Below are 25,963 nucleotides of genomic sequence, written 5' to 3' on the forward strand. Positions count from 1 at the left end.
CTGATTCTTATTCTCTCACACATTACACACAGACAATATTCTTTTCCAAGTTCTTTTGCTCAGCCAAGCACAATTTTAAGGTAAGAAATTGTTTTTCTGCAGACTCATGTGGTAGTGCTTTCCATTTTCTTTCGAGGTGAGTGGTTATGAAATCTATGCTCTTAATTTCCTTTTCAGAAGCATCCAGTCCCAAGAGCAAGGAAGTGAATTATAGGTCTGTAAGTAAGAAAAAAAAAAAAAATGCAAATCCCAAGACTGGTGGGTTTTCCCTCAAAAAAAAAAAAAATAAAAAGAAGGCCATGTTGATGTAAAGGAAAGAATGTGTAAATCATGGTCTGACACCAATGTAGGAGCGAGTTACAGCTAACACTGTAATAGCCTACACTCTGCCTCCTTTTTACCAGCAGTTACAAATAGAATACTATGATATATATATAATAACATTTATATTATATTACACCACTTCATATTGTATTGTGTTCTAGTGTCAAAATTCAGGAATTGGACTGCAGTGGAGGATGTGTTCAGTGTCAGGTTGTGTGCAGCTGGGGCTGCCTGATTTCTGGAGTCACACATGCCTTCAGTGCAGCATCAAACCTGGGTGTTCAGCACAGTTCAGTGGGGATGTTCAGGATCTCTTGTCCTCAGTAGCCATGCTTTCCTCCTTCTTTAAATTAGCCCTGTAAATTGAGAGGATGCATGTGCAGGAGCTCAGCCAAGCTGAACCTGGTGGGCTTATGCAGCTGGATGTGCCTTTGCCCACCCTGATGTTTGGCTGGTGGGGTTTCTGTGGTGGGTACAGGGGTCTCAGTGAGCTGCAGGCTGCTGGAGGGGAGTGATCTCCAAATCTGGCCAGGGCCACGTGTGTGCTGCAGTCAGTGCATCTGCTCCTTGGCTCTCCGGAGGTATTTATTCCATTTTTAACAATCGGGGGCTCTGATTTCCGTCCTGGGTGACAGCAGCCTCTTCAGCTCTCTCTGTTGTCTCTCCAGACCTGCTCACTCTCTTTATTCTCATTAGGCTGGCTCTTGCCCTGTCTGAAGCTGAAAATCCAATGTCTCTGCTAATTAGGAAGTGGCATCCGTTATGAATTAGGTTAGCCGCTTGAAAGGTCAAAATTTGCCAATGATTACAAAAATTATGGTGAAGGAGAATGACAGTAGCTATCAGTTACAACGGAAAGAATATCATTTGGAAGGAAAATGCTGCTTCTATTTCATTTTTTTATCCAGAGCATGTGGGATGCAGTTTAATTTAAGAATATTTGCAATTTATTACACCTGCAGTACTTGCACTCACTTCTGTCATCCTGGTGTCTTGTCCATTTTCCTGTTCACCTCTGTGACTCCACTCAGCACCATTGCTGGGTCAGCTCCCCAATTTCATTTGAAACCCTTAACAATGAGTGTGTGAAATTGTTTCACATCACCCATTGAATACCTTTAATGTTTTTTCATTGAGGATGCAGGTTTGTTAGATGAAATGCTTTAGTCTTTACAGAAAGTTCAGTTGCACTCTGAGGACTTTTTCAGGATCCCATCATACTTGTCATTGGAACTTGGTTTTGATGCCTTTGCTTTTCCTTGTGTGTGTTTCTGTCCCTGAGATCTTGCAATGAGTGAAATCACCTAAAGGGTGAAGTGTGCCAGTTATGAGTAGTGGCATGAGTTTCCCATCCTCTGTGGGGAAGGAAATTATTATCAGGAAACTTCTGAGTGGAAAATTTTGGTTTTAGGAAATGTAAATTTTACACTGTTCTTCAGTATTTAATCTTCCCACAACTCTTACTATCTTCTCTGTCTAGCATCAGATGCAGAGGATTCACTAAGTGAGCTTTCCAATTTAGGGGGAAAAAATGAGGAGTAAGGGGAAGTTTTCATTAGTACAAAGCCATTATTAACTTGGGTTAATGAAGATCTAATGTAACATAGCTAGCACCACATGTCTGCACATAATGATCCCGTCCTTTTCTATGGGGGAATGATTAAATTAAGTGTCTTGTAGGTCAAAATTAGACTGAGAAGGTTAACCAACCTTTAATGATTCTGCCACCATTTACCAGCCATTTAAAAACATAAACTGTAAGATAAAGCTGGATAGAGAAACAGCATTATCAGTAAAAAGTGGGTGAATTTTTAGTGATTTCTGTTTATATCATAGGAGAAGACTGAGAGGATTATGTGGTTTTGCAGTGACATGTGGGATAAAGGGCAAAGTGAAAGGAGTTTTGATTTTTATATTTTGTTGGCTTCCTGGTAAGTGCCCATTAGCTCTTTATTTTAACATGCATTAAATCTAACTAATGGATATCAAACCAGCTTAGAAAAATGGCAATTATAAAGCAATTGTAACAAAGACTTCAGGAGCACAACTGTGCCAGAATATTTTTTGTGTGCCTTAAACTCATGAAAGCTCCGTGTTTATGGAGAAATGAAGTTGCATAGATGGGAGAGCAGAGATTGCAGACAATGTGAGGGGAATTAGCAGCCCTCAGCATGCTTTGGGATTGTCTGGGCTACAAAGAACTGGGCTGATTCTCAGATTCCAGAGTAATTTGAGGGAGACATTTGTTTATGACTGCTTATCTGCTTACTCATGCTCAGGGCAGCTATCTCTCTTGTTCTGCTTTCCTTTTTCCTTAGTGTGTACAGATGGAATGAGATATGGTGAATCTAGCAAAATCTCTTTGCAGTCTTTTGCAAGGGGATGCAATTCATTTTAAAATTGACAAACAAAACTGAATGTACAGGTATAAATTATCTCTCTTTGCTTCCATTCCCCCAGGTTCTGTAAGGCATTTTTTTTTTTGCCTATCCTGTAGAAACTTTAATTAATCCAATGGGAATATTTTCCATAAGGTTTGCTTTCAAGCATTTCTCTCATGTGTCTTATGCATGGTTAGAAACAAAACCATCTAATTTGACAAAATAACATCTGGGAGGTTACAGTCTGTGGGAAATCAAAGGGAATGCATTGGGAAGTCACAGATTCTGGAGGTCTTGCCTTTTATTGATAGATCTCCTTCCTCATGCCATCCATTAATTTTAACTCAGGTGATATATGAACTCTGCACATTAGTTAATGAAGGCTAATGCACAGTAATGTTGTCATCACTAGCTGTGCATGGTAATTCAATCTGCTGCTCAGAAGAGCTGTTCAACATGCAGCAAATTTGATTTAATATTGACATGATGTACTAGGTTTGGTATTTTATTTAACATACCATGTGCCTTATTTGATGAGAAATGGTTTTCTTTCAATATGTTACATACCTGAGTCAGGCCAGGTGTGTAGTTTAATGCAGTTATATCAGATATATCTGTTATATCTGCACTGGGTATTCATCCTGTGATAGCACTGCACAGAATGGGGCGAATTTCTGAGTTTGGGCACTTTATGCATTCATTTAATGTTGTCAGTGTGCTTGAGAGCAAGCCCTGGAGAGCAGAAAAATAAAGGGGATGCTTTTCTCAGGCACTGAAAGCAGAAAGTCCCTCTTGCCCTGTTTACACTGGTTTAACCTACTCTTGGAGCTTCATCACCACCAGCAGGATCTGATGCAAAACTGACAGAGTACAGATTGAGGGTCTTGAGTGTGACTTGGAGGAGTTTTCTCAGAGTTTCTGGTCTGTAGTAATTGCTCCTAGCCTCTCTTTGGGTAGGGTATGGAGCTGTAAATATGGTGTGGTTAATACTTGGATTTCCACACAAGACACACATCCTGTGGGCCAGATTAGGCAGTCAGTACTTTGTCACTTAAAGCCAAACAATGCCAGCTTTAATCCTCAAGTGTGTTAGAGCTGTGCTCTCTGCCACTGTATATTTGCCTAATTTGTGTACTATTAGGGACTAGATACAGGGATATATTGCCTTTATTTTAATATAAAGTACATGAAGATGTATCTCCATGTAAAGGACATAGAAGCATGGCATTATTTACTTTATTGCATGTAAATCATCCCAAACCATCTGAGCACAGAGCAAGAGTTTATACAGCACCCAGAGGATGTCAGACACTTTATCTGTGTGTATCCACATCGCTCTGTGGAATACTCTTGTGCACAGATCTATGTTTGTGTCATTCACTGCAGCACGCAGGTACCTGGAGGATAAATCTTGCTTGAAGACAGGCTAAATGCAAAGCAAGCCAAGTGGAACATGGCAGGGGGGTGGGTTGCACAGGCTGATCCCTCATGAGCCATCCCTAGGGATGGTGCCCTCAGCACGGGGAATACGAGATGCTGTCGGTCAGCACTGCCAGGTGGGAAAAGTGGGAAAGGGAGAGGAGTTATCAGCCACTGTCCACACTGTGGAGAGGGAGGAGCAATTTGCAGCCAGTTTACAGCAGACTGTGGTCAGACAGACAGACAGACAGCCCCAGGGAGAGCCAGGAAGGAAGCGGCTGCTTCAACTCCGTGTGTGCTGCAGCCACACAGGGCCCTTTGCAGAGGGCCTTTTATTAAGTTACAAGATAGTAATTAATGCCAAGTTCCTCTCTTTATTTTTCTCTGTGGTTTGGGTTTCATAATGGAAATTAAAGATAGGAGATAGGGAGCAGATTGCCTCTTGAAATACAGCTCCCTGGTGCTCAGTTCATGACTTCAGAGACATTGTCCAGCCCCATCTCCCTTTATGGAGATGCAGGTCAAATGCTGCTGAAATAGTCCTTTTTCTCAAGAGCAGATGTGCTTAGTCCAGTGCTACGCCACAGGAAAGGAGCAAAAGGGTCAGAGAAAGAGTGAAGGAGACCTTCTGTGCTCTCCATCCACAGTACAGCTGCTGTCCCCCACTCCCTGCCACCAGAGCTGCAGCCCAGCAGGTTCCCCTGCCAAGTTGGGAACCCCCCATTTCATGCATGTGCTGGGTAATTTTGGAATCTACAGTACAGTCTGAGACATCCCACATGAGGAGGGACCACAACTGTGGGGTGCCCTTGTCTGAACCTGGAAGTCCAAATGACTTTCAGAGCTGTTTTTTTGAGCTGGAAGTGCATCATGAAATACCACCTGTTTTTTGGAATACATCCTAAGACTGCACACGTCCTAAAATAGATTCTGTTTTCCTCTTCCGCTTCTGTTTTCATTAGCCCCAGGTTTTGACATTCTGTTCAGAGATATTTTCAGTATTGAATGCATTAAGATAACATAAATTCCAAATCAAACATCTCATTCAGCATATTTCCTATTTAAATTTCTCCTGTACATTTTCCCTGTAGTTATCTAAGGGTTGGTTTCATTATTTGTATCAGCTGTCTCGTGATAACTCGTTTTGCAAAAGAGCAAAAAAACGAATGCTTGTAGAGAAAATAGAGAAAATTTGTTGCTTGCACAGCCTTGTTTCAGTTCAGTGTTCCTTCCGTCTTCTGAAGTTTATTGATCGGGAGAATGTTAAAGTTGTTGAATAGTTTGTTTTCATTTCACAAATGTGAATCAGGATTATTGCAGAAAAACAGGAATGTATTCATCATTAAGATTTGCTTTACACATTCATTTATTTTTTAATCTATAATTCTTATTGAACTAAGAAAACTCACAGGAATATATGTATAACTGCCGAGAACAAAAAGAGCCTGATTGAGGCAGATGGAAGAGCAGCAAAGCACTTCACACAAGTGCAAAAATACAAACTTCTACACTTCTAATAATGAGAAACACTGGTTTTCCAGAGGTGCTGGGGGGATTTCCTGCGTGCTGAGTGGCTTAAAGACCCTTGGCTATGGTACCAAATGCTGCAGCCACTTAGAGCATGGGGTGTTTTTCAAGTCTTTTGCAAATAGATAAAAGCTCTGCAGCTCTCTGGTCTTCCTGACCTGGGAGTGTGGTAGCTCCTAGTGTGAACAAGCTGGGTGTGCCAGAGGAGACACAGCACCATGCTGATGCAGCCACATGGCCTCAGGTTTGTCCATGGCTCACATCTAACCCAGACACCAGAGCAAACTCAGCTCTTTTTGTAAAGCCAAATGTGGCTCCATCTCAGGTCAGCTCAGGTTCTTGCTGGGACCATTTGCATCTCTCCAGCATGGCAGGCTCATAAGTTGGTCTGTTGCTCAGACTTCCCAAATGCACAGTGTTGGAGTGGCACTTTCCCTCTTTTCGTGGATGCTGTTGGGTTTGGTGATCACAAATGAGGTTATGTCTGGTTTTGCTGTCTCTCTTTGCCTCCCACTCCTCTTCTCAGGTCTCACATCATTATACTCATCCACTGTTGCAGATTGCCTTGTGTGAGCAGTGTGTGCCTGCCCTTCTACTCATTGCCTCCCACCAATACAACACGTGTAGAGCTGGACCCTGTGAGCTCTGGGGGTCACAGGATCATGCAGCTGCAGGAGTCCATCCAATCAAGTAACATCTTTTACGCTCTTAATGATAATTTCCCACTTTAGCAGAACACCCTGCTGCCAAACTCCAGTGCTAATGAGGCTGTCAGTGCATCAGTGCACTCCGACAGTATCGAGAATGTAGGGATTTGTTTTTTGCAAGGCAAATGAAGACACTGATGATTAGCAAGAAACAAACCAACAATTCAATACATCACTGGCCACACATACCAAATCATTGATTTTCTGTCCTGCTGGGCAGCAGCTGTTGTATTTGCTCTGCAGAAATGGATTTTTTAATCCTGGAGGGACAAGAAAGGTGGATGTTTCTCCAAGAACTGGAGAACAGGAAGCAGCAGGCAGTTGCTTCCTGCACTGGGCGTGGCCATGTTGATGGTGTCCTGAAGCTGCTGAGAAGTCTGATGGGCTTTCCACTATTAAATTCTGCTTCTGAATGCATGTGAATGCAGTGATTGGATAGGAAAAAAAGTCTCCTGTGAGAATCTGTGAAAATTGCAGGACAAAAAATGCTGCCCTAAAACTTACAATCACTGAAAGAATTAGAAGTTAATCGTAGATGCCCTCACATAACTTCTCTCTGTCTACCAGTTACGTGTAATCAGCATCCTTCCAGATCATCCATCTCAGCAGTGTTGCTATTTCCATAATCCTCGCCTTGCCTGCCTGGATTGAAGTGAGCTGTCTATTCCACAGCATTTCTGAACAAATTGCATGCCCCCAGGTCATTGGGGCCACAGTCTGCTCTGCAGTGAGGGGGCCCTGCTAACTCCTCTTGCCTCGTTCCAGGGACCTACGTGATGACGGTGACGGCGAACGATGCGGATGACGCCACCACGGCCAACGGGATGGTGAGGTACAGGATCGTCACCCAGACCCCCCAGAGCCCCTCCCAGAACATGTTCACCATCAACAGCGAGACTGGGGACATCGTCACCGTGGCTGCTGGCCTCGACAGGGAGGTGAGTGTGACACTGTCTCACCAGGTGTTTGGTGAGGGTTGCTGATGTGAAAAGCACAAACCCTGTCTGTTGGGGGAGATGAGACAGGAAAGCCTTATAAATATGATTGCCTGGCAAAAGATTTTGAGAATGTAGAAATTATAAGTGAGATTGAAATGAAAGCAAGCTTTGAGATACCTTAGTTACTGAACAACTGGAAAACAATGGTGTGAGCAGCTGAAGGTAATCCCCTTTTGATGGAACAACACCCTCTGCTTGCGGACAGCTCCAAGGGGCCGAGCAGACCCTGCCAGCTTGGCAGAAGGGGCCCAAAGAGGAGTTTTTAGAGTTTAAAATGTAACACAGTATAGTAATGTAATGATTCTTATAGGCTGTATGTAAATGCTATAGGATTTGTATATTGTACTAGATTGGTTGGTGAGAATCAGAATATTCAACACAGAAGAAGATTTATTGTATTGTAAGGGGAACCTCGCTCTCTTATGCTCTTATCATCTCTCTCTCTTTCTCTCATCCTCTTTACCACTGTCTTTACTTCTCTCAGTCCTGCTCTGAGCTGTGGCTGGCAGCTCCCAGCAGGGCCCTGCACCCAGGCCCTTTGCAATAAACCCAGGTTCCACGACCTGGCTGCAGAGAGCTCTCATGTCCATCCATCCCCACAGTCCTGCCTCCGACACTCCTACACCTATCTTTAATGCCAAGGCTCCAAAAGCTGGAGTTGAGGTGTGGAGATCACAGTTTTGGCTTCTGCAGCAACTGTGGGGCATCATGGCTTTGATGTGATATTTTTGTCTTAATCCATATCAGTCAATGAAGCCCTGAGAAAATCTTCAAGCTCCAGGAGCTGATATTTTCCTTTCCTAAGTTTGTAAAACTCAAAAGATGTAGAAAATACTCCAGGAGGCATAGGGGGATGAATAAATAGTCATTTGTCCCCCCTTCTGTTGGGGGAGAGATAAAGTGCCAGACATCTTTCTAGACCTGTAGCCCTTTCTAGACCCGTCTTTCTTCGTTCTTTGCATGTGATCCCTGGAAAAGGAACACAGCCTGCACTCAGCACACTTCATGTCCTTGTGTCATTTCCAAACTAGTAAAATGTCTTCCAGTGATTTTGGGTTTGTGTGATGTTCAGCCTATCGTGCCTCTTCTTTCTGCCATTTTACAGTGTGCAGCTTTTCCAAATGCAGCAGAAATTTCACTTTTACTGACAAAATAATACTCTGCCAGTGTAAACTATATAACGTGATTCTCAGAGCTCTGCCTCCCCTGGTTGTGGGTGTAGCTCAAGGACAAAGCATTTATGCCTCACACATTAAACAAAAATCAGTGCAGTGTCAGTGGTGGGATGGAGTGAGTGTGGAAGGAGGGGATGGGGTCAGTGGGTGTAAAGGGAGAGAATCCCAGAACTTCAGTAAATTGGATTGTGCAGGTGATGGAATTCAGCTCAGTGCAACTGGGAGAGCTCTGTGGAATCAGTGATGGGAACAATGGGCCACTGAGAGTATGGAAGGAAGGACTTGCTTAGTCTGATGCTCAGGTGTTTATTTCCAGGCAGTCCCCAGAGCCAGCACATCCAGTGGGAGACTCCAGTTTGGGAGAGACCAGTGTGCTGTGTTTCTGGGAGAAGGCACCAGAAACTGGTTTTGTTCTTCTTTCTCTCCTTTCCTCCCCTGTGGCAATGGCAGGGCAAGCAGGAGTCCCCACATGTGGGCCTGGGACTTAAACTCTGAGAGGTGAAGCCTCCTGCACCTTGGAGATTTTTCCTGTGCCCCTCAGATCTGCAGCAGCACACTTCTGGCCCCACTGATGCTGTGCCAGGCTCCATCTGGAGACATTCCCTGCCAGGGACTGTGCCCGTTTCATTCCCATCTCTGGGGCTGCTTTTTTGCTTCAGAGAGCTTGGGGATGATCCCAAAGGCAGCTGCTGAGAGCAGATAGAAGCCCCAGCATCATTTCAGCAGCACGTGTGGAGCCCAGGGGCATCCCAAGACACTTGGGATGGGACGGGATAGGATGGGATGGGATGGGATGGGATGGGATGGGACGGGGATGGCTGGGAGCAGCACAGGGCTCACCCTCAGCACCGTTTCAGGGTGAGTTGGCCCAGGGGGGACACGCTGTGTGGAGCAGCTTTCCAAGGAGAAGCTCAGGAGAGCAGAGAGCTTTCCAGGTGTGAGGACAGGACGCAGAGCTGGGGGAGCAGGAGGAGCTCCAGCACCTGCTCCTTCCCACCTGCCGTGGCAGACTCTGCAAGCACAACCTGGGGTGGATTTGACCTTTCCCTGCTCCTTTTATTCCAAGAGCTGGGAAGTTGGCTGAATGTTAAGCAGGTGGATGATCCCAGGCAGTGCTGGAGCCTGCGGCAGGCCTGCAGTGCAAGAGGAGAAACAAGTGCTGGAGAGATTGCTGGCAGCCCCCAGGGGGATGGCAGCAGAGTGCTCAGAGAAGAAATTGGAATTCTGGCAGGAAAATGCTGATTTTATGGAAATGAAAGAACTGTTACTGCCCCCCTGACATCAGTGGGGGCCAGCATTTGAGTGCTGGGCTTTATGGGCAGAGAAAGATCATCAGTTTGTATTAATTTCAGAAACACAGATTGGGATAACTTGGTGGGAGAGAGGTTTTAATCTCAGCAAATCAGCTCAGAAAAGAGGCAGGTGATAATTAGGGGGAAAGGATAAGGCAGAATCCTTTTTATTGCTTCTCTCATTGCATCTGGAGTATTTTAAAAACTTGCAGGGGAACCATGTGCTTCGTGTGAGTTCCCTTGTGCACAGGGTCCAGGAAATCACAGCTGGCACATTGTGTGTGGGAATCTGGTGCTGAGTGTCCCAGGCTGAGTACAAGGGTGGGCAGGGGACACTGGGATCAAGGCAGAACAACCAGCTCTGGGCACAATCCTGGGGCTGCCCTGAAGCTACAGGGCATGCTTATTCCCAGCTCTCTCTCCTGCTTTCAGGAATTGGCAAAACTTTCTGGTTTATTAACATAAAGTTATATTGCATCTAAGTTGAAAATTGTGTTTAAACCACCCCCATTACTGTACCGCAGACTGGGTTTTTTTGTTTTTGTTTGTTTTTCCTGAAAACTTGAGGAAGCTATTAAAGGAGTGAATTTGGGGTTGCTGCTGACATTTCCTTGTCGTTAGGAAAAGGAGACGAAGAGCAATATTTGGAATGCAGATTTGTGTAAATTAAAATGTTAACAAATCTGACCTATTCAGCTGAAACTCCTATAACCAAGATAAATTCCCTGGATACCAGTTATTTCTCCAAATGCTTATTGACACATTTATCAGTGCCTGAGACATGATTAAGTTAAGCTGTGGTGATACAGAATGAGGTTTTCAGTCTCCATTGGATCCTTCTCCCTTGTTTCTGCAATGCAAAGCAGGCATAAAAATAACTTCTGGAGCTATTCCATGTCTGAGAGACAGGTCCATGTTCCAGATCCAGCATTTGTCTTTCAAAAGGGAGAAAAGTCACTTCAGAACTGGTGTTCCTAGCTCAGCATTTCTGTTGCATGCTCATTGAATGAGATTTCCTGATGTTCTCAGCATCTCCACTTAAATATTGGTTCTTTGCTGGTTTCCTAAATTACCTTCAATCCATGAAGGAATGAGCTGGATGAAGTTTTAGCTTATTTTGTGTCAGGACAAGTGTTTTGTTTGACCTGTAAGAAACCTATTTAAAGACCAAGTCAGTATTTTTGCTTCTGTTTGTAAACTCCCATTTCCACAAACCATGGAGGAAATTAAAAATTCAGCCTCTCAAATTATGCTGGTCTCTCCTAAATGTGCCTGACACTGAAGATAGCACAATCAAAAGGCAAAGTATTAAAATATTGATGGCTTTAAAGTTATCTTACCTGGTTCCTATTAATCTGGATGTAAATATGGTGACAATGCTGTGTGTCCACTCACTCATTATGACTGCACTTAATTGAATGGACCCCCAAGGAAGATGAAGTTAATTGGACTGCACTTCATAAAAATTATTAAAGGAAGACGGTTTAGCAACAGCCTGATGTAAGCCTGGATGCCTGAGGGTGAGAAATGCCAAGGGTGGAACAAAGGAACACCCATCCCTTGAACTAAGGGGGGAAATGATAGGGATTTAGGGTCATGAGAGGTTCAGAAGTGCATTCAGACAGCCAGGCTTTGATGGGAAGGTTAAAGGCAGATGCTTGCTGCAGGAAAACATCGGAGTAGCATAGGAAATCTGCAGCTGATTTAAGGAAATTAGGAGGGGAAAATCGTGTGATGGTGGGAGCACAAAATGTGTGGATTATAGGGAAGGCTGTGAATGCATGAGGTGAGCAGGTTGTGGCAGAGTTCAGGGGTAGGAAGGACCATGGCAGCTGATGTGATTTATGGCAGGCTGCTGCAGGAGTGGGTGGCACTACAGGAGGTGCTGCCAGACTGACGGCAGCACGTCTGAATTCCACATTTCATTAATCTGGGGGGTTTTTTCCCACTGGGAAGAAAATTGCAAGAGATAAGAAAGGGTCAGGTGAGTCTCAGACACAAGCAGAACATTCATATTTTTGTTTTCCATCCTGAAAAGTAACATTTCTCTGTATAACCTTGCAAAAGTGACCAGTTCCACATGTTATTTTGTTCCTCCCACTCATCCCAGTGTCCCAGGTGAGATCAAGCCCAGACTGTCAGTCTGATGGTGCTCCTGGTGCAGTAACTCAACCCCATGACCAATTTTGATTTCTCTGGTGGCAGAATATCTGTCTCAGTAGCACAGTAAAGCAGCAGTGGGGCTATAGGATAGGCAATATCATCCTCTGAAGAGCTTCCCCTAAATATTTTATGAACACGGACTTTGAGCAAGCAGGAGGGAAAAAAAAAAAAGGAATGAGGGAAAAGGAGGTGATTGATCCCAAGCTCTGCTGGCAGGCCAATAAATGTTGAGACATCTCAAATGTCACCCAGGTTTATTTGAGATAATAAGTGTTTCAGCGCTGCGGTGCTTGTAGTATAATGTGCTAACTTTTTGAGATGTCCCTTAGAAAGGAGCCCCTTCCCAGCACATTCATCTGGTGCTGGAGAAATGAAGGAAGTCAGGAGCACTGAGTTGCTTCTTCCAAATTTCTGTATGTTTTTATTTCTTTTAAAAGTGATTGGATCTCTGCTGCTGCAAATGCTTTTAAAAATACATTAAATCCAATTCTATGATTACTGCACTTGGCTCTCTGAAAACGTGATGTTGCTGGTCCTTCTCAAGTGAGTGAAAGATAAAAGGGAGAGCCTGCCAACAACTGAGTTAGAGGTTTATTTTATTTATGAATGAAATGGCAGAATTTTTGTGGGGAAGAGGAGAAGTTCTTCTTATTAGCAGAGACAGTTGATTTCTTTTCCAAAAGTCTGAGTTCGGTGCAGCTACACATTTCTGATAGTGCAGAATTTGAAATGTTATGTTAAAGGAAAAAACAAAAACAACTGTACGCTACTCCAAACACTGAGCAGGGATGGTTTTTTACTATCTGCAGTAACTATTTTGGGTACATTTATCTCCAGGTCATGGCAATAGCTTTTCAAAACCTTCTTGTTCATTCAAATGCTGGCTGGGAGTAAACAAGGCATTGCCCTGGTAGAGGAATGACTTTAGCCATTGAGATTCCTGTGAAACATTCCCATGGACAGACATCCCCTAGTCTGAGATTACCCAGATGCAGTGGGTTCAGTCTGGGTTTGTCTCTTCCAGGCAGACAATCATCCAGGTGTGGCCAGCAGGTAACTGAGGCTGAGCCTGGCTTTCTGTACCAGGAAACTTCCCCTGACAGTGGAGTCCCGCAGCTTCCAATCCTTTATCCATCCCTGGAATGCAGCAAAAGGAATTTATTCTGCTCTAGATTACCTTGGCCCATCTAATGATTTCCCTCACTGCATAATCACTGTGATGCTCTGCAAAGCTGCCTTTGCTCCTCTGAGCAGGGCTGGAGGAACATCTGCTGCAGTGTGAGGCTGAGGGATCCCTCACCACACCAGTGATGGATGAGGTTACCTGGGCACATTGTCACTCGTGTGTGTACTGACAGAATACAAGGAATGAGGGAAAGTGACATCTAAATGGCTTGACTGCATCCTGAGAGCTCCTGTTCCCATTTTCCTCAGTCAGATTAGCCTTCTCTGAGGAGCAGAGAGGAGTAATGCGGAATTGCTACAAGCACGTCACCTTGCGACATGCACAATCCAACATCCACCCTGTTTGCTATTTGTATCTGTTACAGGAGTTCTTTAAAATGAGCAGGGTTCTGCTTTTCATGTTCTTGCCACTGTTTTTTCCAGAGAAGAACTAAAACAAGGTTGTTAGACTCTGTGGAGCCATGAGTATCTTGCTTTTCAAGATGAACCTCCCATATCACTGCATCAAAACATGCAGAAAAATGCCCCCACAGCTGAACTCACAGGAGGAGAACCAGAGTGAGGGATTTGTAATTATTTTGCCAGCGAGGCACATCCATTTCTATGAATTTGGACCACGAGTCCTTGTATTTAGCTTCCAGACTTGCAGGCTCCCCAAGTGGCTGGGATGATGAAGGACTGGAACAGACTTCCAGGGTTAAGTGGCTTTTCCACTTCTCACAGCATTCAGGCAGTGACTGGGAGTCCTTGTGGAGCATGTCTTCAAGGCAGTTATAAACTGCCAGAGTCTTAGCAGGGATAAGCAGGTAAAATGCTTCAGCATCCTCTGTCAGACTGTGTTTTACCTGTGTTTTACCTTGGCCCTAATGTGTTTCTGTCCCTCTGCCACAGTTTGTCCCCTTGGTGTCACACAACAGGCTGTGCCCTCGCTGTCTGCCTGGCAGCCATGTGCCATCCCGGGGATTTGTGGAGCACAAAGTCACTCTGAGGAATGAAATCCACTCTGTGCTCATCATTTCTGCTGAATACTAACTTATCCTTGATACCTTGTAATTTTTCAGGGCCATGTAACGAAGATGTAAATACTGAAGCTTTATGTATTAATATGCCTGAAATCATTACTTAAAGATAAAACTGGTTAAATTATTCAGTTATAAAATTATCCCATTTCCACAGCAGCATATCCTGTCAAAGGCAGAGCTGATTAGCCATAAGCTGAATTTAGCCAGCAGATTTATGCTGGATTCTGGTTTATGTTTCTGCATTGTACATAGGACTGCTTTGAGTTTGTTCCATCATTCCAGTGCATTTCATTTCATTTTCTTATTACAGACAAGAATGACCTTTCTCAGCAAATTATGGTGAGGAGCACTACCACTCATCAGTGAAGAAGAATCATTTTATTAACCCTATTTAGTGCTTTGCCAGTGTGTTGTGTAATCAGTGGAGGGCCACTTGCAGTAATTTGAGATAGCATAAGTTATCAGAGGGGAAGGGCTCAAATCTGCTCCTTGGTCCAGCACTGCTTAAGGGATCCCTCATAGCTCTGTTGCAGGGTGGGAGAGACGTGAGCAAATCCTTGTCACAGAAATCACACCATTTGTTTTAATTAAGAAGGGAACAATGCCAGTGGTTCTGAAACTTTGTCACAATTCCCAGAAGGAATATGTCTCCCCATTTGAGCTCCTCAAATGGCAGTGCCTGTGTGTCTTTCTGGTGGGTGTTTCTGCAGTGATCTGTACCTTTTGCTCTTCTGCATGATTGCTGCAACTCTCTAAACAAGGAGCTGGCAATCAGTTTTAGAGCTCCTGTGTATGGAAAGTGTTTTTTGATTACTTTTCCTTTAAAAAAGCCTGATAGCTAGATAGACTGGTAAAACTGATAGAGGAAGGGCTCTGAGCCATGGCCTTGGAAGAAAATAGCATGAGTAGGAAAAAAGAAAAAAAAAGTGGATATGATAGGAGACACTTTTTAAGAATGAAAAAGCTTTCCAAAGAAAGAGGCTGGTAAATAGCTTGAAACCTGTGGGAGTCCTATGAGCAGACAGCAAAACAGCCATGGTGTTTATCCCCCAAAAAGGCAACCAGGGATGTGTACCAGGAGCATGATCAGGACACAGGTGTAGCAGGCTGCAGATCACCTGGCTGGCTGTACAACCTGAGACTGTGTTGGCACAGTTTGGCTGTGGGTTTGTGTGAGCTCAGCCTGGCTGTGTGATCTGCTTGCGCCCATCTCGGCCCTGTCCTGTCCTGAGGCCTTTCACTCCCCATCAGACTGCATTTTAATATAGGGGGTCAAACAGAGCAGTAGGGCTGGGTTTACTGCTCTGCTGTGCAGGTTTTCATGGTCCCAGTGCACCATGTGTCCTCCCTGAGGATGTGCACAGGAGGAGGCTCCAGCCTCAGAACTGGGCTGTAAATGGAAACCCGCAGCCAGTTTGCATCTCGCATGGAGCCAATTCCACCAGGAGTGAGTGCTGCCCTTTGGCTGAAAGGAGGAGTTTCCTCCCACCCAGGCAGTGCCTGTGACACTGTTTACTGCCTGCCAGAGTAGCTCCCAATTTGGTTCCTAAATTCTTTCTCCCATTTGGCTTAGACTCTTTCATACACCTGGCTTGCTTTCAGTATTGCCAGCATTTAGATGCTGGAGCCTCTGGAGGAGGCTGTACTGACTCACATGTGGAGCTGTAATGGCTTTTTATTCATATTTGGGTGAGCTGTTGAAGAGATATTACCAAATTGAAAAGCTGCATGATTTGGGGTTGAACTAGTCAGATAAAACAAAGCTTTGAGTTTAATTGGATCCGATTATAGAGCCAAGCAAGAATCCTGACACCCCACCTAATCAGTTTCCTTCTTTTAAATATGGAAATCTTCAGAGCCTCTCCACTAAGAAAATTCCACATATACTAATAGGCTATAGATCCTTTTCTTTCTTCACACACACTTTAATATGTTCAGAGAGTTCTGGTACAGTCTGGTTGCACTTGTTTCAAGTTCCTCATGAAATCCCACCTCTGACTACAGTGGGTTGGTTTATACATTATTCAGTAGTAAAATCCCAGCTGAATAGGGAGGAGGAAAAAAAAAAAGTTAAGTATTGGAGTGGAAAGCTCACCAGGTCCTTAGCATAATCTCTCTGGTTCAGACCTGCATTTCTTTTTCTATTTGAGCTTGTCTTACAGTGGAGAAGAGTGTATCATTCCAATTTCAGATAGAAGACTACCTGCTCAGCTCAGGCAGATTTAAAGTTTTGCTTTTGGTACATCCCATACTTTCCAACAGCCCCTTCCCCTCTCTAAAGGGATTATTGTCTAAATCTGCACTGGGTCAAGTGAAATAATTAAACACAAGCTGGCTCCACTAATTAACTTATCCACAGGCCATTGTCTGTTATTAGCATTTTAAAGAGAGACTTTGTTAACTCCTTCTTCCTAGACCTAGTACTATTTTTTTAATAGCAGGATTCATTCCTGTGAGCATCTTTGGCTCTATTTCTTGCTTAAATACTGCCTTCAACACATTTGCCAGAGCATGAGTGAGTTTGTGGGATGTTTCACCCTGCATCAGTTACTTTTCTTAACTGGGCATAAGAAGAAGGCAGCTTGAATGCAAAGGACTGTGACTGTCAGAAGACCAAATACAGTCTCTTGTATTCTGAAATATTCTTAAAATAGGAAGTTCTCAGTGTAAACAGCAGAGAGGCTGTTACATGCTCTGTAAAGTACAATTTAAATTGTGATGTATCTGGGGTTTTTATAGTACATCTCATCTGGAACAGTGTCAAGATCGTGGTGTTTGTATTTGCAGAGGATGTAATACTTCCAAAAATACAGAAATGTGTGCACGGGGACCAAAATGTGGGTGTTTGCTGTTCTGCATCACGAATCCTGTCTGTTTCCTTGAGTTCTGTACTAATTAGTTCCCAGAAAGGTGGCAGAAGGTGGCTCTGTGAAGGGGAGGACTGTTCTTGTTAGACACTTGTGAGCATCGCTGATCTGGCTATAAATAATCACAGCATCAGGTACTGAGGTTTGGGCTGTTCTCCATTCACTGCAGGCTGAGAGGGGACTCATGGATAAGGCCAGCAAGGTGGCACATGCAGGCAGGATGGAGCTGTGTGTTATTCTTCCCAGAAATTCACATTAAAGCATGTAGGAGCCTGTAGTAGCAGAGCTGAAGCAGTGAGGCAGTTTGTTCTTTTGTCATGGTAACCTCACCATTTTTCTTCTAATTTTTAGGCTAAATATTTTCCTTTTATTGTTGTTCTGTTATTCCGGTTTTCTAAAAAATTCTGAGGACTTTGTGTAAGAAATCCTCATTAAATAGAGTACATGTCAGTACAATCATGTTTTATTCAAGCTATTCATTTTTTGCACTTAAAATGCTTTCTGTTCTAAATGCCTCTCCAGAAAAATAAATGTGGTTTTCAGTTGAAGTAAACAGGTCACATACTCAGTGACCTTAAATCTGATGGCTCAAATTGAGAAGAGGAACTAATTGCATAAAAATGCAGTGACTCATATTATCCAGATGTTCAATAAGTTGGTCTTTCCAACTTACTTATACATGCCTGATAAATAAATAGATTGTAGTTTTCTATTCATACCGACATGGAATTCGCCTCAGTTTATAGGGAAGGATTTTGTTTTAATGGTTTAAGGTTTGGGCAGATGCCCAAGGAGGGGTGAACTGACCAGACTGAGGATGGGAATCAGGGTTTGTAAGTCAGCAGCAAATGACTCTTGTAGAAGTGGGAAGCTTTTGTGCCAGGTATCTGCTATTCTAAAGGGAGGGTTTGATGCCACCCAAGCAGGAATATGCCAAATAAAACGCCTACTTAGGAATACTAGTGGTCACCTTCTGCAGGTGAATTTCAGAGAGGTCAGAAGAGCAGCATCCTTGTCTCTTGAGCTCAGGGCCAACCCTGTGGTTTGCCTGCAGCAGAGTGGAGCTGGCCCAGCCCCAGAGATGTGCTGTACTCTATATTGGGTGTGTTTTGCTCACAGGGCAGCCTGTGCTGATGTGGAGTAGTAGATGAGAGGATACTCCACGCATTACTCATTCTGGAAGTGGTTTGTTTTGGAGATGTGTATGTTTCTGCAATTATTTTAGCCATTAAACTTCAGCCCTGAAAATGCTTTCATCTTGGCTGATCCCATCTTTCTGTGGCCATGGCAATGGAGAGGAGTGTGATGGGAAATGCATTACTGGGTTTGTAAATTATGTGCAGTTCCCTCACCCTCCCCCCTGTATGTTTGATATCAGAAGATGATGTTTGACAGAGAAGATAATGAACAGTATTTGCTGGTAAATCAGCAGCTAGATGTGGTTTGAAAGAAAGCATATTTGGGCATAAAGAGACAATCTGGAAGGTTACCAGTGCTGTGCACCATCAGAAAATCTGCTCCACAGATGAGCAGCAGAGCAGCTTCCACCAGTGAGTGCTGGAGAGGAACTTGGTGGCCTCATGACTTCAGGGTATCAGCTCTTGACAAAGCAATTGAGCAAACTTCCCTAGAAAAAATAGCCTGCAGGGCATCAGAGGTTTCTTAGGGTAGGCAGCCCATCCCCAGCTCCTTTGGCCATGGCCAAATCCCTGAGAACCCCTAAAGTAAAAAGTGGGACAATCTCTCACATCTATCCATCAGATTAGAAATTGAAGCATCAGCCATCATTTATGCAGATGATCCTGATTGAGCAGGAAGTGCCCCACAACATTTTCCCCACCCCCAGATTGGGACAAAATAATGATTTTTTAGAATTGTAATTACCAGTCAGAAAATAAAATCTGGAGAGATTTAGCATTTTTGTTTTAATAGCTGCAAAAATGTCGCATTGATATTGGTCTTTTAAAGTGATGTTTGACATTTTGAAAGATCAATTTTTGTCAAACTTAGCTCAGGCCATTAAAACCATTTTTAAAAGGACTCTTTTGCAATGTAAAAATAAATTCCAAGCAAGGGAGAGCTTTCAAGTGCCCGTCCTTGGGAGCAGTTTCACTCTTAGCATCTTGTGATGAAAAACCATTTTGTCATAATATTCTCCACCAGTTTTCATCCTCAGGCCCCTTCAGTTCTCTATATGGTCTCTGCCACTACTGTCATCCAACCATATCAAAATGGGTATTTAGGGATGTTCTTCTGAAAACTAATTCCAGTGTTTGCAATAAGAGCTGCTAATGTAACTCGGAGTGACCATTGCCTGCAGTATCAGCATCTTCAAAGGCTGACTGACACATTTGAGAAATGGATTTTGTGCTACTCTGCTGACCCCAGACTCTGTGCCAGGGCAGTTCACAGAGGGGCACAGTCCTTTCCATCCAAGTTCCATAGGGGATAAGGAAAGCTAAATTACAGACTTCATAGCCAGATGTGCAGGGGAGCGTTCAAGGAAAATGCATCAAAAACATCTTGCAAAAACTCATTTAAAGTTACATAAATTATTGTTTGCATTTTCACATGCAGTTATTTTCAAGTCTAACCAGCTGTATCTGATTGAAGTGGCCCTAAATAAATAGATGGTTACATAAACACAACATTTGTTTGGGGATTTTTTCCCAATAAGGTCTGGGCCCTGTTTGCTTCGCAGTGTTGCACAGACTGTGAGAAGGAGGTGTCTGAATTTCAATGGGACATTTTGACACAGAAAATCCCATTCTTAGTATGTTTGGAGTTTCTAAGTCATATGGTGACAGCTACCTTAAAAGAAGACACAGTAAATAATATGGCATGTATTTTGCAGAGAAATTGGAATGCAAGCAGAGAGTCCAAAGGGGTGATCACATTTCATTTCACGTTTTTCACCCCGTTTCGGTGCATCAAGCCAATGTCTGGTGCATGCTGATGCACTGAGCAGGCATTCTGCTGACAGGCTCCCCAGCAGCATCTTGGGTTGCTGTTTGTTGGGAAGGGCTGGTGTTTGTAGTTCCAGGAGAGCCCTTTGTCACCATCCAAGGTGATAACACCTCACTCCCTCCACCCCTGTTTTCATCTCACAGATCAATTACCTGATAAAGGGTGACCCTGGGCCAGGCCTTGGTTACTCACTGCTGCAAGTCCAGTCCACAAAGTTCAGAACTCCTTAAAGCACCACTGAAATTCTCTCTAGCAGGTCCCAGGTTTCTGTAAATGAGGAAATAAACCAAGTGACTCAAGGCACAGAGATGCTCGTCTGTGCTGTCTCTGTTCCAAACCAGAATAAAACATGAAAGAATAATCTGAAAGATGTGACAGTTTTTATTGAAGAAATAATCAGAGAGTCACTTATCAGAATCAGGAAACCTGCTTTATCCTTTGTTGCATTATAAATAAGAATTATATTTGTTCTTGGGGAACAAGCTTGAAGTACACTGCAAGACGTTATTATGAGTGATGCACCGGGAGGAACTGAATAAATACTGCCTGTCTGCCCCATTAGGTGGTTTTGTTTCTTACATTTCTCCGATTCCTCTACAGGAATGAGTTGTTTTATCATTTCAGAGGTGAGCCATGATAGGTTTGCTTGTGGGGGCCTGAATTCCAAGCTGACAGAAGGGAGGATGCCAGGCAAGGCGAGTGGTGGTGGGGAGGAGAAGGGGGCTGGGGTCTCCAGGTGTGGCCCAGCTGCTCACTGTCCAGGTGGGCTCTCCTGCTGCAGGGAGACACTGCTGGCCTGGGCAGCCCATGGTGGTGTGGAGGAAACGAGAAGGAACAGGAAGATAAAAGGGAGAAACAGAAACAGAAGGAAGAGACATTTGTAGGGATAGAAGATTAAGGAGAGTGGAAGCGAGGAGTTTACTTTCTCCACACTTGTAAACTCTTGCAGGCTGTTAACTCTGGATTTGAAAGGTTATAGAGAATGCCATCCTAGGCAGAACAACACACACAGTGCAGCATCCTCTCACGATCCAGGCATCTGTCAGAGCTGCAGGCACGAGCTCTTGGAGCTGCGTGTGCCGGTTCTGTCTCGCGCTAGGTGATTAGATGTAAAATTACACAGTATCATCCCAACCTGGAACATGAAACCACTTCCATGCTCTGTCTTGACTGTTCATAATGCTTCTTGGCAGAAGTTGCTGCAGACACCAGCTTTCAATCCTTCCAAATTAAATGTCAGTTGATGGCAGCGCCGCCGCCAGCGGGAGCGCCCTGCTCGTCCCGCTTCCCCCGGCTCCGCACCTCCTCAGCTGGCTGATGAGCAGCTCAGCTGGGAGCAGTTTCGAAGGAGATCTTTGACTTTCTTTGGCTTCCCAGAGGAATTCATAATTATTTCCTCCTTTATCATGGAGTGCAGCTGGAGTCTTCAGCTCCATTAGAACTGCCCTGGTAATTTCACAGTGTGAAATTTACAGCAAACTAGGGACATTAACGTTAAATAAATTTATGCAACAGCAACCCTCACCCAAGTCATTAAAAGTGTGTGCAGTTTTTAATGGATGCTTCAGCATGGCATTTGATAAGTTTGTTCATTTCTTTTCCCAGTCTGTTAATTATACATACACACACACACACATACACACATATTCCTCTGCCAGAGGTTTTGGTGGAAGCTGGCTGTGGCCACGGATGTCACCTCCTTGCAAACACTTCAAACATGGCTCTAATCCCAGCCTCAGTGGAGTGAGGAGAGGCTGTCACCAAGAGTGTATCTGGGGGGAGAAGTGTGACAGTGTGGGTCTGTGTGCAACTCCAATAATCCAATTGAACTATGCAGTGATTCCGAACCGCGTCTATTTGAGAAGACAGGATATCATAAAGGCTGCTAATATGGTGGAAAATTGTATTAAGCTGAGACAAGACAAAGTTGATTATGTGCACAAGTAGTGCAGATGTGCCTGGCACTGGTCGTTTATGCATATTGATTGATCTTAAATACAGCAGAGCAGGGCATGGGATGGGGTTTCCATGGTTATTGATTTTCTTTCAGCTCCTTGGGCTGTCATCAGAGACTTTCAGATCCGGCTGCCTTGACCTATACACGCCCTGATAAGAAGGCTTGATAAGGAAGCAGGCACAGGGCTGATGTCCTGGCCAGAGAAAACCTGCTGGGTATGTCCTTTGAGAAGCAGACATTCAGGGGCAGCCCTGCTTTTCAGCTCTGTGGAGCTGGGGTGTGGAATTCTCTGGGAAGCTGCAGTTGGCTTTGGGGCTGCCTTGCTGGATGTTCAGCGTGGGCTGTGAGGAGCAGCCTGGAGTGCTCACCAGGGTCACTTTGCAGCGTGATCTGCTTCCCTTCAGTTTGCTGAGGGAGGAGACTTGGTTTCCTAATTGTTTAATTTTGGCTTCTATAAACCTGCTGGAGCAGAACTGTTGTTTTTCCACCTCTCCCACGTTCCAAGCAGTGAAGCTAGAAACAGGAGGTTTTCATCCTGTTCTTTGGTTGCTGTCTCATTCCTCAGGAGTCTTTATTAAGACTTTATTAAGTTTTCTTCAGTCCTGCTCTGCCTGGAGCCACTGACCTCGCCTGGCTTCCATGGGCTCTGTGACTCTGCTGGCATGAGCCATTTAATGGTTTCCAACTGAAAGAGAGCAGATTTAGATTAGATATTAGGAAAAAACCCTTTACTGTGAGGGTGGTGAGGTTGCCCAGAGCAGCTGTGGCTGCCCCATCCCTGGAAGTGTCCAAGGCCAGGTTGGACAGGGCTTGGAGCAACCTGGGGTAGGGGAAGGTGTCCCTGCCCAGGGCAGGAGATGAGCTTTAGGATCCCTTCCAAGCCCTTCCAATGATTCCATGATTCTCTCATCACCAGCATGGAGCTTGAAACGTGATGTGGGAGTCAAAGACCCTGGTATTCTAATAAACAAAATATTTAGGAGTAGAGATAATTAAGCATCTAGCAGCCAGGAAAATGGATTTGTGGATGTTTGTCCAGGGAATTCCCTAATATCCCAGTCCTGAGGGTTTTTACATGTATGGGCATCTCCACCTGCCTTGGCTGCAGCCTGAGCTCTGTGCAGGTGCGTCTGCTGACACAGGTGAGCTTCATGACTGTGCTCCAGTTCTGAAAGAGGAATTTGTAAGCATGTTGAATTGAGTGCATATAACTTACCTTGATTTATATTTGAGCTGAGGTGAAAGAACTCTATCTGTGATTACAGACATCAAAGACAATATATTGAAATTCAGTTTTCTAATGTACACATCATTTATCAAATCTCTGCCCAATAATGCCAACGTTTGCTGCACAGAAATATAACGTGATGGATTACCTGCTTCCCACCAGCTTTCTGAAGGCCAAGGAAGATAAACACAAGATTCTTGTAGAAATGCCAAGTTCAGGCTAGGAAAAAAGACTGAAACCAAAAACCCCAGGGCAGTAAGGAAAATTCATGAGCAGGATAAGGATTTCAGGGATCTTACAGTGCTCAGAGGAAAGGAGTTTCTTGGTTTCTTGCTGTCACCAAGAGCACGAGCGACCCACCTGCTGCAGGCAGAACGTGTCACCTTTTGCAGAATTTGCCCTGGTTTAGTGCCTGCTCTTGGGATGCTGATGATCTAAAAAAACACATTTCCTACATCTAAAGCAGCAGCAGTCTGGACCTGGATCCATAACAGCCAATTCTTGCCTGGAATCTGAAAAAAAAAAAAAGCTTAGAAATATGAATTTCAAATTAAAACCAGGAAAAAATAAATAGCAGAAAACACTTTTATTTCTTGCTGCGCTTCTATTCAGTTCCTGCTTCCTGTGTTGACAGTGTAAGTTATACTTGGGCAGGAAAAAAAAGGAAGCCCACAAACATAATTGCAAGCATGTCTAATTAGGCAGAGCTATGTAAATTTAGCGTTTCTACATGATTATAAATGTCAGGAGAGCCTTAGATAAGACATGAGAGTTTTGAGTATCTCTTGTGTACCTAGTCTAAAATGTCCTTATTGCTAATCCTATTCATCTGGAGTTGCTTCCTAATTAGAATATTTATGGGCTAATAAGGAGGTGAACAAGACACTCCAGTTCAGCTCCAAAGGTGAGAGCAGGGATTCATTAGACTCGGCGTCTCTGTTTTGATTGCTGTACAATGTAATTAACATTGTGCTAGACAATCATTTTAGATTTACCTTAACAACAAATGTTTAAGAAGATTCCTGCTGTTCTCTCTTTGTGCCCTGGTCTGCTGAAACCAAAAGCAGGGATGTCAGCAGCTTTGAGAGATTTGGGGATTTCTGGATGGTTTTTTCCCCTTGTTGTATTTTCTGAACTGTTTTGACCTCAGTCTGTCAGTTACTGATGTTTCTGAGTTTTGGCCATGCCAGCGAAAAGTGAATCTGGTTTGCATATTTTATGAATTCATGTTTTATAAATTTTATATCACTAGGACCTGCTTTATAGGAAATGCTTACTTTGATATTTTGGTGGGCTTTTTCAGAATTTTCACTTGAATGTCTGTAACCAGTGACCTGATATAAAACAGAATTTTTAAAGTCAGATATAATTCAGCTGGTTTTAGCTTATACTACCATGAAAGCACTGGGAGTGCCTGATGTTCAGTGCCTGACTCTCTAATTTTTCTTCTGGAAGGTTCTTCCCCACCAGGAGCCCCACTGAGCAACAGCAGCAGCAACAGGAAAAATTCCTCCTGCATCCAGACTGAGAACCAGGCAGTCCTGAGTTCCACCCCACGGGGCTGTAGAGCTTACTGATCCACCCCTGTGTGAGGATTTGGGTGCTTCCTTGGTGGGATCATCCCTTCTCTTCCCCATTGAGGGAGGGTCCAGTCTTTGCCACCCATCCAGCTTGAGCAGACACCTTCCACATTTCCTCCTGCTGCCTCCTCTGGCTTTTGCAAGATGCTTCTTCCAGTTTGCTGCCAAAGCTCCCATTGTGAAGGGCTGTCTAAGGGGAGATGCTCTTTTCCTGAGCCCAAGGAGCAGCTGGGACGGTTACCAGCCCCAAACCTCTGTGGCATTGCTGCTCAGGGAACATGGGGGCAGCTCCTGATGGATTTTAGAAAGGACAAGACACAGAGCTCCTGTTCTCCCTCCCACATCTCTCTTCACTTTAAGCCCCACTTCTGTCTGCAGAGTTCTGCAAAACAATAGCCATAATTAATCAAATTGTATCTGTAATTGCCCCCTAAATTGTCCCCTATTTCTGCCAGTGCATTGGCCAGTCCCAAAGTCAGCTCCTTTCCAAGGGTAAGCTGATCCAAGCAAAACATGGGGGGCTTGATCTCTTCCCTTCCCTTTCCATACTGATATGGTTGTCTGAGAAAACAACGTTCTGTGGCTTTAAAGGTGTGATCAGAAAAGTTGTTAAGATGTCAAGTCACGTTACTTCAAGTCTTCTCTGTATAAATTACAGAGAGGTACGGTGATCTCATAAATAATGATAAATATAGCAACATTCTGCTGCTGATGGAAATCATTATCAGCCATTATCAACTTTAATTAATATATTCACATTATTCAAATCCAGGTAGAAAATGTTCTTTGGCATCAAGTCTAGAGGAATATGGATTGTGGCTTTTGTGCAGCTGGAAAAGCAACAGGGGAGCAGCTCTGGGGAAATATTTTGTTTAGAGTTAGGGTCCAGCATATTGATTGCCCCATAAATGTCCCCCACTTTCCATGCTTGTGTGCAAGGGCTGGTAGAAATCATGTTTTCCAGGGTTATTTCTTTCCTTGGAGCACTGCTCCTGCACCAGAAGAGCTTTTTGTTGTTTGTGGCATCTCAGTTGTCTCCATAGCAACCAGGGTAATGCTGGGGAATACACAATTGAAGATGCTGGAGATGAGTACTGGTAGCAAATGTTCTTTAGCATGAAAAATGAGTGAAAACAAACAGAAAATATGGGCTAAATAAACCACTGCTAGT

General features: G+C 44.0%; 1 protein-coding gene across 1 annotated transcript in view; it reads left to right on the forward strand.

Moving 5' to 3' along the window:
- The window catches only part of CDH4 (cadherin 4), a 415,458-nt gene that overhangs the window by 333,546 nt on the left and 55,949 nt on the right, over positions 1 to 25,963 (forward strand). The window contains exon 7 of the mRNA XM_054274637.1: positions 7,124 to 7,296. Within this exon, the coding sequence (XP_054130612.1) occupies positions 7,124 to 7,296 (173 nt within the window). The remainder of the gene's footprint in view (positions 1 to 7,123; positions 7,297 to 25,963) is intronic.

Source organism: Melozone crissalis, unplaced genomic scaffold, assembly GCF_028551555.1.
Source record: "Melozone crissalis strain CALT ecotype California unplaced genomic scaffold, PUWL_Pcris_2 ptg000017l_1, whole genome shotgun sequence".
NCBI classification, from domain to species: Eukaryota; Metazoa; Chordata; class Aves; order Passeriformes; family Passerellidae; genus Melozone; species Melozone crissalis.